At 53.6% G+C, this 15,875-nt stretch overlaps 6 protein-coding genes across 6 annotated transcripts; 3 read left to right on the top strand and 3 right to left on the bottom strand.

The window, feature by feature from the left end:
• Window positions 1-1,630: 1,630 nt before the first annotated feature.
• Window positions 1,631-2,608, top strand: Z520_11189 (uncharacterized protein; the record flags this gene model as incomplete). The annotated part of the gene is made up of 3 exons (XM_016781678.1): window positions 1,631-1,687; window positions 1,769-2,029; window positions 2,135-2,608. 3 exons carry the CDS (start codon window positions 1,631-1,633, stop codon window positions 2,606-2,608), a joined length of 792 nt encoding a protein of 263 aa, XP_016627255.1.
• A 379-nt stretch (window positions 2,609-2,987) lies between these two features.
• On the bottom strand, window positions 2,988-4,076 carry Z520_11188 (uncharacterized protein; the record flags this gene model as incomplete). The annotated part of the gene is made up of 3 exons (XM_016781677.1): window positions 2,988-3,637; window positions 3,684-3,927; window positions 3,981-4,076. 3 exons carry the CDS (start codon window positions 4,074-4,076, stop codon window positions 2,988-2,990), a joined length of 990 nt encoding a protein of 329 aa, XP_016627254.1.
• Window positions 4,077-4,520: 444 nt separating this feature from the next.
• Z520_11187 (60S ribosomal protein L44) lies at window positions 4,521-5,101 on the top strand (the record flags this gene model as incomplete). The annotated part of the gene is made up of 3 exons (XM_016781676.1): window positions 4,521-4,578; window positions 4,601-4,812; window positions 4,889-5,101. 3 exons carry the CDS (start codon window positions 4,521-4,523, stop codon window positions 5,099-5,101), a joined length of 483 nt encoding a protein of 160 aa, XP_016627253.1.
• A 1,417-nt stretch (window positions 5,102-6,518) lies between these two features.
• Window positions 6,519-7,169, top strand: Z520_11186 (uncharacterized protein; the record flags this gene model as incomplete). The annotated part of the gene is made up of 1 exon (XM_016781675.1): window positions 6,519-7,169. The coding sequence occupies one exon, from the start codon at window positions 6,519-6,521 to the stop codon at window positions 7,167-7,169; it is 651 nt and encodes a 216-aa protein (XP_016627252.1).
• Window positions 7,170-7,948: 779 nt separating this feature from the next.
• Window positions 7,949-11,203, bottom strand: Z520_11185 (uncharacterized protein; the record flags this gene model as incomplete). Its single annotated transcript, XM_016781674.1, has 3 exons — window positions 7,949-8,652; window positions 8,733-9,161; window positions 9,208-11,203. 3 exons carry the CDS (start codon window positions 11,201-11,203, stop codon window positions 7,949-7,951), a joined length of 3,129 nt encoding a protein of 1,042 aa, XP_016627251.1.
• A 1,676-nt stretch (window positions 11,204-12,879) lies between these two features.
• Z520_11184 (uncharacterized protein) lies at window positions 12,880-15,318 on the bottom strand (the record flags this gene model as incomplete). Its single annotated transcript, XM_016781673.1, has 1 exon — window positions 12,880-15,318. The coding sequence occupies one exon, from the start codon at window positions 15,316-15,318 to the stop codon at window positions 12,880-12,882; it is 2,439 nt and encodes an 812-aa protein (XP_016627250.1).
• Between the last annotated feature and the right edge of the window lie 557 nt (window positions 15,319-15,875).

The raw sequence follows: 15,875 nt of genomic DNA, 5'->3' as shown, positions 1-15,875 counted from the left end.
AAATAAAGAGACGGTATATACAGTCACGTAGAAGGTGATGAAAGCGCGGTAGATTTCTCTATAACAGAGGATGATGAAACAACGGTCAAGGATGATCACAGGCGGGAATATTAATCGATCAGAAGAGAAGCAAGCGATGCGGCAAAAGGTGGGAAAGATGCCGAGGTCCAGTTCCTGGCCGATTCCGACTTCAAGTTTCTCGGCCCGGTCAGCCAACTTCAGAGCCACTCTATTGGTCCGCCATGCCGCAACCACTGCGAAACATAAGTCTTCCTACAATTATTCAAGTTCAATTATATCCTCCAACTGGTGGGACATGAACGGTAGGTCAACAAAAAGAAGTTTTCTGGTAATTTGGGGAAGCTAATGTCGTTCAACATTGTTATCGGGGATGGGGAGAGTTCTTTCGGCTGGAGCGTTCGATGTCGCTGATGTTGAGAAGAATACGGATACTCTTCATCATGAAGACCCGTTACCATCAAGAACGGCTGAGGACGTCCACAACCAGGAGTATCAGGAAAGAGAGTTCATTCACGGCGACGCACGCACTCCCCGCCGCGGCAGACGCAGAGAGTGAAGATGAGCATGAGAATGAATGTGATCGAAATGGCCCACGCCCGTCAGCATCTACCGAGGATCTACATGGTCAAGAGACAGGAGCAGCTGAGAAAGTCAGTGGTTTTGGGTGTTCCCTCGTTTCCCTTTGGCAAAGCGTCATTGTCCAACTCACACGCAACACTATCGAGGTAGGCATGGGGGATCTGGGTATTGATACGACCTGAACAATGATCCAGGGAGTAACACCAGTTCCAGCGACCGTGCAAGAGGCAACCGCAACCTTACTACCGATACGTCCATCAAGGGTTTTCTCAAGCATCACGGACAATCGTCTAGCGTGCGTGCTCGCAGAGTGCTGTGGCAGAGTGGGGGATCAACGCTGGCCCTGACGGCAGCGCCAAGCAGAACGTGTATGGAATACCATTAATCTGGCATGATTGTTGTGTGTTGTACCGTAGGTATGCGTACCTCGTATTCTGTGACCAATTCACATACAAGAAAGTTGGTTGTTCAGCTTTGCTAGTGTTCCATGGATAAAACGTGCCGGACGGGCAGAGACAATATGCAAGGACATCTGAGCAACAACGGTACGCTTTGTAAGACAGAACACTCCGCTGGAATACCTGACTTTGCCCTCTGCTCGAAAAATACAATAATACGGCCCGTGGGGGCTATCGGTGGAGTGAGCATTGATGCGAGGTGCGAAGCCGCAATTCCGCCGCCATCGTTCTAAACAGAACAAAGCGCTACAGCCTTGCTTAGTTGAACGCCGTCGAGGCCACGAGGACCAATAGCATCATGTCTTGCACAGCCTTGCATACGGGGATTCATAACTAGTCTCATTTAGGCATTCGCACCATCTCTATCAGGAAAAGGCTGGTACCTGCCGGGTCCAAATGGGCAGCATCATCGAGGGTGCCGAGTCTGAGTATAAACAGCATCAAGGGCAGAAAATTCACCACTGCTGACGCTCTTCACTTCTCTCCTAAGCATATATCTCTCCTCACCCTAAGGCGACCTATTTCGCAAAAGCAAGAAAAGAAAGAGCAAAAAAGGAGCCAGAGATCGGACGATGGATTTTGATGGTGAATGGTTCATCGAGACAGCAGCAGCATGCTCATCATCACTTGTACGTTGGACACCATAGCGCACCTGATGCTGCTGATGTCAATGCTGCAACAAACTTATGGCTGACAGCCACTCGTCGCAGATTTTGGACGAGGAGGAGGAGACAGCCGCCGCTGCCTTGGATCACAAGTCTCTAGATTTCAGTCTCTATGACCTTGCAACGGCGACGACGTCTCTTCTTCCGTTTTCAGGGGATTCAGGCTCCACCAGAGCCATCTCTGAGACGGGGAGTAGCGGGTCGTGCTCCGGGCCCAGCCTGCCAGACACAGAGGCGGGGATCAAACCGTCGAAGCCGCGGAGACGAAAAGCGCGCATGAACGAGGTCGATGAAGAAACGCAATCGGTAAGCATAAGTCTCTCACCGGGCCTGTGCTCATATCTCCCAAAGTGGTGTGCATTTCGGGGGGAAACAAAGCTTTGTTCTGACGCAAAACACCTCTCCCCTTAGCGTCGTCGAGCACAGAACAGGGAGTCTCAGCAAGCGTACCGGCATCGAAGGGAGGACTATATCCAGCGGCTCCAGAGTCAAATCGTAGCCCTGCACCTGCGTCATCGGGACCTGTGCCAGTCGTATTACTCACAGGACCGGAGATTGAGCCTCCTCAGGGAAGTGGCTGCCGATCTTACCACGGAAGTTAGTATGCTGCGAAGACGACAATCACAATCACAGAATCAGCAGCACCAACTAGAATTCGAGAAAGGAGTCGAGCTAGGGAGTAGCTGCGATTGTACTACTGCTACTCCTATCTCAAATGACTCGATCTACTCAGCCTGTGCCTCAACTCATATCGAGCGTGATGGTGCCGTCTTCCCACCACCACCTCCACCACTCTTGGGCAGGGGTTTGCAGGAATGGCTGCCGGGATCGGCACCAACGTATCCGGCCGCCAACCACGCTTCAGTAAACATGGCTCTGTCGTAGGGGCTTCAGTTGTCAGGGGAGGGAACCAAAGAGGACGCACCATATGCAGGTGGTGGCGGCGGTGCCATAGATTCTGCATGAGCTAGCTGCATACCTCTGAACCAATAATGTATTTGTCGACGGTGATCTTGAAGTGCGGTGATTCGCGTGCATATCGCTGCAAGGAATATGGCCGATGTGCATGACTCCAGGTGGTTGGTGGCAGCAACTCATTTGGCATGCGCGCTGACCAATAGGAAAGCAATGACCAACTAAGAAAGAGGCCCGCTTGGAAACAGGGTATATTGCAACAAATCCCACATTACCTCTTAAGAAGAGCAAGTCACCTGCAAGAAAAATGTCTCCCGAAATCGCCGTCTGAAATCTTCGAGGCTTGATGTTATGGTTCCTGTGCCGTTGGAACATCACCATAGACGAATCCCTCTCCAAGATAGATGGTCGCACCTCCGCCGTACCACAATGTGCCGTTTCGGAAGTCGAGACCCTTCTCCTCGCCCACCACCCATTCGCCTCCAGGCATGATCAAGTGTCCCTCTTGAGGCCAGTATTCCGCTTCAAGCCACTTGTTGATCAATTCGAGCTCATTGATCCAGTGTCTTCGCTTCTTGATGTCAAGGGTCGCGGCCTCGTCCAGCGGATCTCCACCAAACACATTGGGAGAATTAAACCTGGCAATAGTAAGGTGCGCCGAAGGCACAACATATCTGGAGCCAACCTGAATTCCTGAATCTGTAATGGTAGCGTATGTATCACGCCGCAAATGGTGATACGTGTATCGATCGTCATCAGCTGTCCGACCATTTGACGGTGACTCGCCGGCGGCAGGCAAGAAGCTCAACGCAAGCGCCGCCGAGTCGTAGCTCAAAAATGGCTTGATAAGCCTGGCTCTGTGCAAGCAAGTGTGATCGGCGATCGCTTTACAGTGATCTTTGAGCGTGTCCATGAGGCCAGTAATCTCAGCTTCAGTTTTGGAGTGAGCGACCTCCATCACCGTCATATGTAGATTGTCAAGAGGCATAAGCCAGAGGTCTTTATAGTGAGCCGTAGAGAATTCTCTCAGGGTATGGAGCCATACCTGGAGCAGCATCCTTCAGCTTGGACTGTATGACGTCCACCAATGTCTTGACTCTCTGCGGCGGTCTCCCCCAAAAGACAAGACAATGTCGAGGGTCTATGTACGATATTTCCTTTCTGGGCCCTTCAAGTTTGACAAGGTGCTCGTCAAGGATCCAGCCCTTGAAGTCATCACTGAGGATCTTCTCTCGCTGTTGTGCGTTCCGCGTTGTCCGATGTACAGCGTACCGTTCTTGAATCAGTTTCTGAGGCCATGCATTAGATGTTATCACAACACACAGGAGCGGGTGCGGCTGACGGGGTCACCATTACAAGCATTGATCAGGCTGTCGTAAGGGTTTGCAGTGGGAGGAGTGGAGGAGCCAGACAAATCTGCAAAGTCAACTTTAGCCATGGCTTCCTCCTGCCACCCGCTCTTATGGTCGGCCTGACCTAGAGGTACGGTCGAAGACGAGGTTGAAGCCCTCCAAGTTGTGACGTGTGCCTCGTGGTGGGGAGTTGATATGTGCTTCTCGGAGAAAGGAAAATCCGGGAGTCCCTTACTAAGCAGCAGCGGGGCGGTACCTTCGGGAAACCTGCCACAAAACTCGGCTGGTCGCACATTTTCGCACTGTGCGTCTTGGCATCTGGCCGCGGTTTGCGCTCAATCATCGAGCCAGTCGACAAATTCAATCTCAATCACCACCGAACCTAGCTCAAAATCTGCGGCCAGTCACTCAGTCAAGATGGTGAGTTGATCTTCTGTCTCGAATCTGCGATGTGCTGTGTTATACTTCCCTGGGCGATGCATGCCGCCGGCAGTTGGACGATGAGACGAACGATGAAGAGATGGGTCACAATGCCAGAAGAGACGGAACAACGAGGCGATCGCCGGCTACATAAACTCGAATCAAGAAGTTGAAAGATCCTTCCATTCAGATGTCGGCGTGGCTTTGGGAAACGGTGCAATTCGGGGCTCTTTGGACTCGACTATCTTGGTCAAACTGCGAAATCTCAGTGGTACTGGAAATGCTAACTGGTGTCTCTTCTCTCGTCAGGTCAACGTTCCCAAGACCCGCCGCACCTACTGCAAGGGCAAGACCTGCAAAAAGCACACTCAACACAAAGTCACACAGTACAAGGCCGGCAAAGTACGATTCCCCCTTTCAGACCCGATCTGTGGATAACAACATTCGGTGAAGTGGACACTGACAAGCCTTTGAATAGGCCTCGCTGTTCGCGCAAGGAAAGCGTCGATATGACCGCAAGCAGTCCGGTTACGGTGGTCAAACGAAGCCCGTGTTCCACAAGAAGGCCAAGACAACCAAGAAAGTGGTGCTGAGATTGGAGTGCACAGTATGCAAGACCAAGGCACAATTATCGCTGAAGCGATGCAAGCACTTCGAGTTGGGGTACGGCTACAATGGTATTCCTACATAAGATGATCAAGGCTGACATGAATTTCTTGCAGTGGTGACAAGAAGACAAAGGGTGCAGCTCTTGTGTTCTAAACGTGGCGGAGGTTTTGCAGTACTTCAGTGGGACGGCGAGAGACGATGCATAAGTGCGATCAAATCTTCAAGATTCATCTCAGAGAGAATCAGGGATGACGATGAGACTCGGCTGATGGGAAATGAGATGGCGATACAACCACCCAGCACGGCCACATGTGAGATACTCACACGCATTCCAATTTATTGCCTGGGGTCATGATAGACTGGCGCTCTGTATGAGCAGCCTGCCATTTGAATGACCAGCGTCCACAATTGAATGTTACCGTCCAACCTGCTTTTGCGCACATCTGAGGTCTTGAGTTGCTTCAATTTGTTTCACGCCCACAGAGTCGGTCTCATCCTTCCAGTCGTCCAACTAGGAGTTTGACTACATGCCTCTATTTTTCTCTTACAGATGATGGTGAAGGATGTCATGATCGGCTAGGATATATATGCCACAGTACAGGTATATGCTAATTACATTCGCAATCCCCGTCCAACAGATTGCGCGACACCATCCTTTTGCATAGGCGATCACTACTGAACTTAGACCCCCCAAGGCAGGGTGTCTGGTGACCAGCTCCTAGGGCCCATTCCCCAGCGGAAAGGTCGGCACACTGAATACGTGCCCCAAATACGAAGCCACCTGCAGATGCGACCAGAGCGATTTTGTGGCTTACCCCGCGAAAACTGACCTCACCTCCTTAGAGGCCATGAAGTGCGTCGGACGCAAGGCCACCCAAGCAGACGGGATGCAAGCCCAGCGATCATCTCTCCCCCTCATGCGTTGCCCTCATTGCCTCATCAGAAAGAACGCTTCTATTAATATCAAATTCACTCAAAGGGACTGATCGACGTCGACGTCGCCAAACAACTCACCTCTAGTTACAGACTCCAGGTAGGAATCAAGGGCACAACCAATTCATCGACTTGACAAGTTTTTATATCCTACGTACACACCCCTCTTGCATGCATCTATTCCATATTCATTTCTCACCCCCAAGCAAAAATACAACAAGTGAGTTGGCCGCACCACTCGCAGATTCTATCGATAGCACTTGCAACGCCCTTCTATTCACTCCTGAAGTCCTGACTGGAGAGACTTGAGTATCACAACATTGCCTCTCACCAGACATCATCTAGACAATCCACGTCAAAATCACTTTTAACATACCGGGATCGAAGCTTCCCTTTGGTTCTAGAGCGACGAGACCAAATCGTCTTTGACAATCATCATCATCAGCCAAACCTTCACACGCCCCAATTTCACTCAGTCATTCTCGCCCCCACACTCTCTTTCTCTCTCCACTACTACTCCAGACTGTTAATTCCTCCCTCTCATACATACATAAAAGAGACCAAAAATGCCAAGCATATTCACCAACGACACCTCACGGGGTCCGCTGTACCAGTACTGGAAGGAGCGGGGCCAAGAAGAAAAGGCGCTCCGTGAACAGCGCATCCAAGAAGCCCGACTCCGCAGCAAAGGGTTCCGCCCCATGGACCCGGCGTTTGGACCGAGCAGCACAGAGTCTTACGCCCACCGAGCCGCGAGCGGACCACCGGCTTACGGTCACGAATCCGTCGACGCGGAGGGAAGAAGTGAGGGCTCCTCCTCCTCCTCCGCGGCTGCGGTGCGACAACAACAGCAACAACAAGGAGGATCTGCTGGTGCCGTCGTCGACGACAACGAACTCCCCTCATACGGCGCGTTGACAGGAAGACGGTCCGAAGACCTCACAGGCGCGGGCGGCGAAGACCCTCTCCTCCCTGCCGAGGAAGAAAAGGCCCGCCTGCGCCGACTCGAGGACCAGCGGCGCCAGATCCAGGCGGACTCGGCGCTCGCCCAGAGCCTCTCTACCGAAGACGAAGAGGTGGCGACGAAGACGCCTGCCCAGGCTCCCGAGATCAAGGGCATGCCACCGGACGACCGGCGCAAGAGCACGGCGGGCAAGATCGGGCGGTGGTTGGCCGAGGCGGCGACGGGTTATACGAACAAGCAGGAACGGTGGTGAAAAACTGTCCGGTTTGGTTACTTCTTCATGAGCCCACTCGTTGCCATCTCGGAACGGTGGATCTTTTAGGTAATATAGTTTTTTTCCATCTCTATTTGGTTTTCAAATCCTTACCTTCCTTGAGCTGGTTGTTGTAGCATCACTGCAAGTCATGACAACAATGAATGGACCGGGGGAATGGAGCCGAGCCACACAAGACCAGACGACGTGATCCAGCCATCAGTCTTTGCCACCCTTCCCTTCTTCTATTTCCCTTTTGTTCAGATTGCACCACCAAGTGTCAAGAGGTAAGCAAGTGACCTCAATGAGACACACATTTACAAGGCACACGCATCCGATTCCAGAACTGAGAGACGTCAACCCACATCACGCCTGGAATCGAACGTATCATTTCGGTGATTGTCTGTTCGACAAAGGCAGAAAAGATCTCGATTCTTCATTGGCAAAATGACTGAGCGTATCTAAAGACCAACTCTGGTCCCAAGGACAATCATAAATCGTGAGGTGACTAGCAAGAGGACCAACTCCAAAGTTCCCGTCTGTGCCCGTAGCTACAAGGATCGTTTCCATCTGATTATTCCTCTGCGTAGACATTCGTAATCATGATGAAGAAAATTTCCCACGCTTCAGTGGTCGTCATCAGTTCATGATCCCATCAAGACAGCCGGACTCCCATATCCCCCTTTTCAAAAAAACGCCAAGGAGACTCGTTATGTGGCCGTGTTCCATGTTTCTCTCTAAATGCTCAACGAGGGCTCCGTCATAAAAGTTCCTCAAGTTTATCTGCTCCGCTTCCTCCGGCCGTCCGGTCCGAGCAATCCATCCAGGAAATTACCAAACAACTTGCCTCCTGCTCCCTTTCCAGAAAGGATCTCATTTATGCGGTCGGCAAGGGGATCCTCGCCAGGCTCGGGTTTCCTTCGTCCCTTCTCGTCGAATCTAGGCGGTAGCTCGATCGTGGCATCGGAATCAGTGGGACTTGCCACGCGTTCGAGATCTGGTCCTCGGTAACCTGAACTGGGTTCTCCGCGAGACGAGGTCGGTTCGTGAGAGCGACGACGTCGGTGATGTCGGCGTCTGTCTCCATTTTCGCCAGAGTCTGGTTGAAGCGAGCGAGATGAGTGTTCTCGGCCCCTTCGGCGTTGTTCATCTGGGGTCGAATCTGTATCGTCTCCCGCTTCGTAGCCGCGCGAGTGTGAGTGCTTGTGTCTATGACGGTGACGTTCAGGACTTGATGCTTCAGACTCAACCGGTGCGGCGTCAGATACCTGTGGCGTCTCGACAAACTGAACACTCTTTCGATTAGACGGGGGCGGCTGGGATTGAGAACGTGGAGGAGACACACCCCGTCCGGTTGGGGGAGGATATGTTCCCTGACGCGGAGGATACGGAGCCGGCGGTGGAGGAATCGTTGGATCATTGAAGGAAGGGACTTGCGTAGTTGAGGACGGTGGTGCCGGAGCCGGCGCAGAACGATTTAGACCTAGATTCCCGGATTGTTAGCCAGGAGGAACTGCCTTGTCTAAAGGTGAACGATTCAAAAGGTACATGACTATGACGTACCATCTGGGACATGGGTCTGGTCATTGCTAGGAACAATAGGTGCAAAAGGATTGCCAAATACAGGATTCGGCTCAGCACTCACATTTTCAGGACCACGTGGTGCATAGGGGTTCGCACCAGAAGCATACGCATCGTATGGTTGAGTAGGAGCCGGCGGAGCAGCAGGAGGAGGCGGTGGTGGTGGAGGATAGTTCTGTGGAGGGTACGGGGCAGCACCAGGTGGAGCTGTACCAGGGCCAGCTTGTGGAGGGTATTGTTGAGGTACTGCTCCTGGTGGAGGCGGAAACTGGCTAGTTTGAGGATAGAATCCTTGTTGGTTTGCATACGGATCGATGACGGGGCCAGGCGGTGGCGGCGTGGGAGCATATTGTGTGCCGGGATTGAAGTTGTCGTCGTAAGGATCACGACCATATCCTTCCTCTTCTCGACCTAAGCGGTGTCAGCGACTTACATACCTCAGGGTTGAATCACTTACGTTTTCGTGCACGTCGTTCACGTCTATCTTGCTTCCTCTTTTCATACTCGGTCGCACCGATTGCTCCAGCTGCGGCAGCTGCTGTCATTTTTGCGGCATCTCGCGAATGCCTGCGTCTGCTCCGGTCTGGAGAGGAGCTTGAACTGCGGGACGATCTTCGGCCCCCTCGTTCGCGACTCAAACTACGGCTTCTGCTTCTGGTCCCACGTTGAGCGCCGTAACCTGCGGCTGCACCTGTGGCAGCCGGCACAACAGCATTCGAATAGTATCCATCTTGAGGTGGCGGTCTCCCGTAGTAATCAGGGCCGTAATTGTTGCCATACATAGGTGCATTCCCGTATTCGATGAGCCCGGGATCATTGATTGCACCCTGGCCTTGGTCATAGTACGGATTCTCCGACCTGGCCCTGCTTCTGGACCTAGAGCGAGCACGACGCCGCTCGTCCGCAATCCCTTCAGCTTCCTTCTTCGCTTTGTGTTTCTCATACAGTCCGGCGACCGCAGCACTGCCCAATCCGGCAGCGACAACGGGAAGTGCCTGTCTGATGCGGCTCCGGGAACGTTCCTTGCCATCCTTAGCCCTGGACTTGCTTCTAGCATGTTCAATCAACGCTGCAACGATAGCGCCACCGGCACCAGCCTTTGCCATTGTGTTTCTCCGATGCTTGGGATTCCGGGCATCGTCAGATGGCGCATCTGGGTCATCTTCGAGACTTGAAACAGACTCCCTCCGGCGCCGAGAGCGAGACCGGCTGCGAGAACGACCGCGGTCGCCGTCATCGTTGGACTTGTTCATGCGCTTGGAAGCAATAGTTGCGGCAGCGGCAAGTGCAGCGGCGCCGAGACCGACCGCTCCAAGTGTCTTAAACTTCGAGGGGGATGAGGAACGAGACCTGCTGCGATGTCGAGAACCAGATCGGGAGCGGTGTCGGCTTCGACTACGGTGCATTGACCTCGCACGGTGGATGCCTTCCGCGGCGAGAGCACCCAGAGCGCCAGCGCCAATATCACGCCCGACACGGCCGACACCGTGGGAGACATCCTTCCCTTCCTTCTTGTTGTGGTTTCGAAGAAGCTCTGCGGCACCAACACCAGCGAGGACGCCGGCAGCAAGCCCCCGTTTACGTTCAGGACTTGGGCTTTCCTCACGGACCTCTTTGCGAACATAGACCATGCTGTCGTCGCTGCTGTAATCGCGGCCTCTTTGGGACACCGAATCATGGGGACTCACGGACCGCCGACGACTCCGGCGTTCGTAGTAGTCGTCATCATCGCGGCGGTCGTCAATGCGCTCTCTGACTTTCTTTTCATAAAAGAAGTCCTCTTCTCCGCGAGGCGAGCGAGGTGGCGGGTCTCTTCGGACGACGCTGCGTTCGTCAACGTCCGACTTGCGGACAATTTGATAGTCGTCATCGTTGCGGACTGTCTCTCGAATGATGATGGGTTCCTGTCGAATGATGATGGTCTGTGGAGGAGGAGGTGGAGCGAAGTAGTCGGTAGTGCGGGTGTATCGTTGAACATCACGATCGTCATAACCACGCGGTGGAAGGACTTCGTAGTCGTCTCGGTAACGGGTGTCGACAACTTTGCGGTCGTCATACCGGGTCACCTCGAAATCATCCCGACGGGGGTCCTCGCGTTCAGTGGTGCGTCTTATGACAAGTTCCCTCTCTGCGACAGGTTCTTCCCGTCTTGTGTCAAAGGCATAGTCTCGCCGAGGTTCATCATCTCTTTCGCGCTTGATGACCAATTCACGCTCTGTGTAGCGGGGTTCTTCGCGGCGCACGGGCTCGTCGATCTCACGACGGACGATCCGGGTCTCCTCGACCCTTTCACCTGGGCGTTCGGGGACAAACCGCCGGTCCCGGCCCACAGAGGAGCGGCTGTCGTCTTCTTTCACCACATAGCGCTTCACTGTTGTGTATCCGCCATCACGCCGGCTCGACGAGACAGATGTTCGAGAGTCGTCGTACCTGTCGCGATAAACGGAGCCCATTTTGGACTTGGAGTGAAGGCAGCGAAGTCGCAGCAGTCGAAATGACCCAGGTGCAGTCAGGAGGGGTCTTCACATGCACGGTTTGTCAGACTTGCGCGGGGGAGGAATGGTGAGGTTTGCGTCAGGGACCTAGGCGTATTTTCAACGTCGAAATGGCGGGCAGAGGTGAAGAGGAAGAGGAAGGGGTGACACAATTGCAAGAGCCAAAGATGGAAGACAAGAAGAGGATGAGCGGTCGAGTTGAGTTGGCAGCAGGTGACAATTCACATCAGAGCTGGAAGGATCAGATGGTGCATGTAACCGGGCTGCGGATGGATGATAACGGGGGACGGACGAGCCGGGCCTCCCAAGGTTGTGCGCGTGTCCAGATTTATCTTGTGCCGTTTCCGTGAGCGCTGATATTTCCACAGAGGCCGACTGCGCCAGAAAAGCCGGAAAGTCTGGACTATACCAGCTGAACGGGGGGGGTTCAAAAGCAGGCTTGGGCAGCCGTAACGGTCATGCAAAAAGTGGATTCGGGGGGGATTAAGCGGCGAATAATAGAGAGAGGGGTGGTGGGAGTGATGGGAGGAGGGGGGGGTTTGTGAAAACGGCGAATATGTAAGAGGTATGTAATAGTAGTGGAAGGTGGGAGAAGACAAGAACAACAAGAACAAGCCAGAGCTGAGAGACTCAACCAAAATGACCCAGTAGCCAGCGGCCAACATCCCACAGCCCAAACCACCTCGCGCCAACCAACCAAACCAACCAACCAACCAACCAACCAGCCTCGGGTGCTTGAGGCCCGTAACGAGAAAATAAAAGAAGACCAGGTCAGGCGTGACGTACTTTGCATGTGGCGGCCCCTGCCCGCCGTTGGCCCGTTGCCCTGCCACGCCTGCCTGCCTGATGCTCGCCCTGCCAGTGCGACAGTCCCGTTTCTACTGCACATCGCCTGGAAAAGAATACAAAGTACCTACCTAGTAGGTATCTCTGTCTGACATGTCTGACATGCTCGGACAGACCCCCGGCAAGCCCAGCGAGTTAGACCCGCACCACGCTCGATGGCCATCAATTGTTTGGAATGACAACTGCCAGACCATCGCTTGGAGGGCGTGAGGGCATCAGGCTCCTCTCCTGGCGGTCATGCGAGGCGCAGGTCTTCTGAGTTACAGTCCGAGCTACATCCCGTTGCAGCCTGATCGCTCTCCAGAGAAAACAGCATTCCGGCGGCCCAACAAGCAACGCGAAACCGGTCACAGAGAAAAAAGTACCACACATACTCTCTATTGGAACTTTTGATTTGGGCTTTCGATTGTCCCCTCTACAGAGAGGATTGCCGGAACATAAATGCCATATATAAGAAAAGAGGCCGTCACCAAGGAAAACAACATGCAACTGACGGTTGCGCTGAAACAAGGCCGAATGCCTTTTCCTCCCAGATTTCCATTGCCCTTCGTGCCCATGCAGGTGCCAATGCGCTCATGCGCTTGCTTTCTTCGCCTGTTTCTTCGCCTGTTTCTTCGCCGACCATTGTATAGCCAAGTATAAGCTTGCAATCCCAATGCTTTTCTCTTTTCCGGACACGGTCCTTTTGGGTATCTCGGTCGTTAAATCGCCCCATGACAGGCGGGGCTTTTTCATGCACAAATGAAATTCGTCCCAATCATAGATCCCAAGATTTTCCTCCAAACGTCCTAGGTCTTTGGTTCAGTCGGAGACCTTTCGGGCTCATCTCCTGATTTATCGTCGTTGGGTAACACCTTGACTCGGCTGCCAATCTTGGCAGATCTCGTTTTCGAGCTCAAAGGTAGTTGATACTTGATCACGCCTCTAACAATAAGATCAAACGGGTGTTGCAGTACTCTCTCCCAACGCGCGCTTCCCCCAACTTCGGTCTTGTTGCCCGGCCTCGCAAGCCGGATCTCACCAACAGAAGAAGTGTGACTGTGTCGGACTGGTGACGCATCAAAGACCAACGGCGAATCGAAGACGAGCACTCTTCCGAGCAGCATTTTCTGCGTGCCTGGCTCAGGGTCGTCAATCGGGTCGGTACCCTCATCGACCCCATCGTCAGAATGCCACGGCGGCCAGTCAAACCCTAGGCTATCTGCGCTTCCTCGCTTGACCCAGCGGAGCGCCCTCCTTTGGCCGTGCCCCTCCCAATTGGATGTCGAGCCCACATAAGGGCTCTCGGCAAACAGGTTAACATCAAGGTCACTGACCGTGATAGGGAAAAGATTCGTGTTGATCGCCGAGACGTCTAGATCAAGCATAAGCTCCTGCTCCGATGCAAGCACATTTTGGATGTGTTTGATAGAAACATCCATCAGCGGCCGGTTGAGGGCCATCACAAACGTCGTAATACCAACACAGATCAGGAGAATAACAAGCCCAAGGAGAATGCAGCCGCTATACCCACCACACCAGCCGCGATCATGGATGTCGTTGTATTCGAGGTGCCGAATGCTCGTGCTGTGCGGGCGACGGCTGTGTCTTGTGCGATTAACGCGGACCGATCCAAGTAAAGGCGCCCTCTCGTCGTCGGCGACAGCATCCTCATAGGCATCAAAGGGCTCCCCCTTACGCAGGGCGCCGGGCAGCCGTCCGTTGGTGGTCCGGGGGCTGTTAGGCCTAGAGAAACGAGTGGGTGTGTTGGTCGTTGAACGCGAGGGATTGGTCTTGGTCGCTTGGGTAAAAGGTGACTCCGTGTCCAAGATCGAGGTGTGGTGAGGTCGTCCATGCCGACTGATGTGATGATGACGAGGCGTCGAACTAGAGTTGCGTTGACTTCCCCGTCCCTCAGGCCCAGATTCACCGTCCAGGTGATTGTTGTAGGTGCTGCTCGAAAATTTCATACTCTTCTTCCCAGTTATGGCTTGACTGCCGCTGCGGAGGCCGTGTTTGTTGCGATTTCCAAATTGTTCTTGACTGGCCAGGGACGTGGCACTGGGTGTTCGAGAGTGATGTCGTGCCGGCCTGCTGTCTGGTGGGTTCGACTCGTACACGAAAGTCTCATCCGAATCAGAGGAATCGGCTTCGTCCACAGCGCTGGCAACCTTGGCCTCGAACAGGTCGGCTTTGGAAGTTACTGTGCCAGCATGCAGCGAGGGAGGCTTGCGGGATTTTTTCTTCTCCTTCTTGGGCCGGATGGTTTCATTGCTTGGTTTGGTCCTAACACTACCGTTACCATCCCTGCCTGAAGCACCTCTGTCAGGACCCAGCAATTGAGGCATCGAAGTAACAGTCTCCGTCTCCACGGTCATGGTTCGGGGAGGTTCTCCAGCGGGCTTGGTCTTGGCCGCCGTGAGGCTGGTGAAAGAGCGTTTTGCTAAATCTGAAGCCGATCGGGAATTGCTTGGGGCCCTTGACCTCCGGCCACTTTCTGTTTTGGCGGCGGTGACTTTCAAAGGGCCGTCGCCGCCACTACCTTCTCCATCTTTAGCGACCGATGGTTCAGGTCGCGGCTCTAGTCGCTGGTCAAGGGATGCCACATCCATCTTCTGCTCCAGCGGCGAAGCCGAGATCGGACCGATTGCAGGAGTCGTCGGGACGCTGTTTTCCGCCACTGTTTCGAGTGTAGTACTTGGGCCTCGACCCAATACTCTCGAGCTGGAATGAGGACCGTTTTGTTCATGAGTGTCAGGTATCTGCATGGCAGCGGCTTGGTCAGGGTGAGAGACAGGTGCCAGTCTTTTCAGCGAAGTATTTGACGGCATTTGGTCTGAATCACTCCGCTTGACTGACGGTGTTTTTGCGCCAGTCTTCGAAGGAGGAGGAGACTTCAGTCGGGGCGATGTTGGCCACGATGGCGGATTTTGACTTGTTTTCATTTGTCGTTCAGAGGGACGGCTGCCCTCGAGCACTGAATCAACAGTGGAAGGCTGCAAAATCGGCCTTTGGGCAGACAGGGCCCGCTGGACGGCAGCGGCTGAAGGTATGGTCGATAGGGACCCAGCTATACCACTGTTCCGTGTCGGGCTGAACTCCTGGCTTCCCTTGCGCGAGCGCGACAGCTGAGGGATTTGAGAAACAGTGCGAGAATTGCGCGCTGGAGAAGCCTCGCGAGATGTTTTGGATTGGTCAGGTTGGCCAGGTCCCAACGCCGGAATGTTATCTGGGGACGCCTCTGACATAGTTTGACAAATATATCTGTTTTTCTATGCGTTTGGTCCTCCGCTGACTGCGACGTTCCGGAAGGGTCTACTCGACGAGTCGAGTCCGTGGGATCATTGCGGCAAAGACACCCAGAATCGAGAAAGGGTGAAATGATGGGGAAGCCACAAGGTGGAGAGGATTACGCCTTTTGCTGAGGCGTAAGAATGCCTATAGGGATCAACGAGAGAAGGGCTGTCAAAATGAGTAGATCGTACAATGGTCGTTTAACGGCTATACTGGGCGATTCATTGAGGAGGGATGGGGAAGAGAAACCCGAGAAGGCGGTTCTGGGGTGGTTGAAGAGTATTGCTGACGAAGAGCAACAGCAAATCGAGTCGGAATTCGGAGGCAACGGCGAAATGGCGAGGCGGGTTTGGATGGGGAAATAGATTGTGTGAGGTTCTAAGAGTTGAGAGCAATGAGAGGATGTAAATGGTGGTTAGAAACAGGGGAAAGAAAGAATAATGGGGATCGCAGGTGGACGGAATGAACCAACAGCAACGTAATGGTAAATGGGCAAATGGCGGATGGGAAA

The sequence above is a fragment of the Fonsecaea multimorphosa genome (assembly GCF_000836435.1).
Source record: "Fonsecaea multimorphosa CBS 102226 unplaced genomic scaffold supercont1.36, whole genome shotgun sequence".
Lineage (NCBI taxonomy): Eukaryota > Fungi > Ascomycota > Eurotiomycetes > Chaetothyriales > Herpotrichiellaceae > Fonsecaea > Fonsecaea multimorphosa.
The sequence above is the reverse complement of the archived record's forward strand: the minus strand, read 5'-3'. Positions and strand labels throughout refer to the sequence as shown.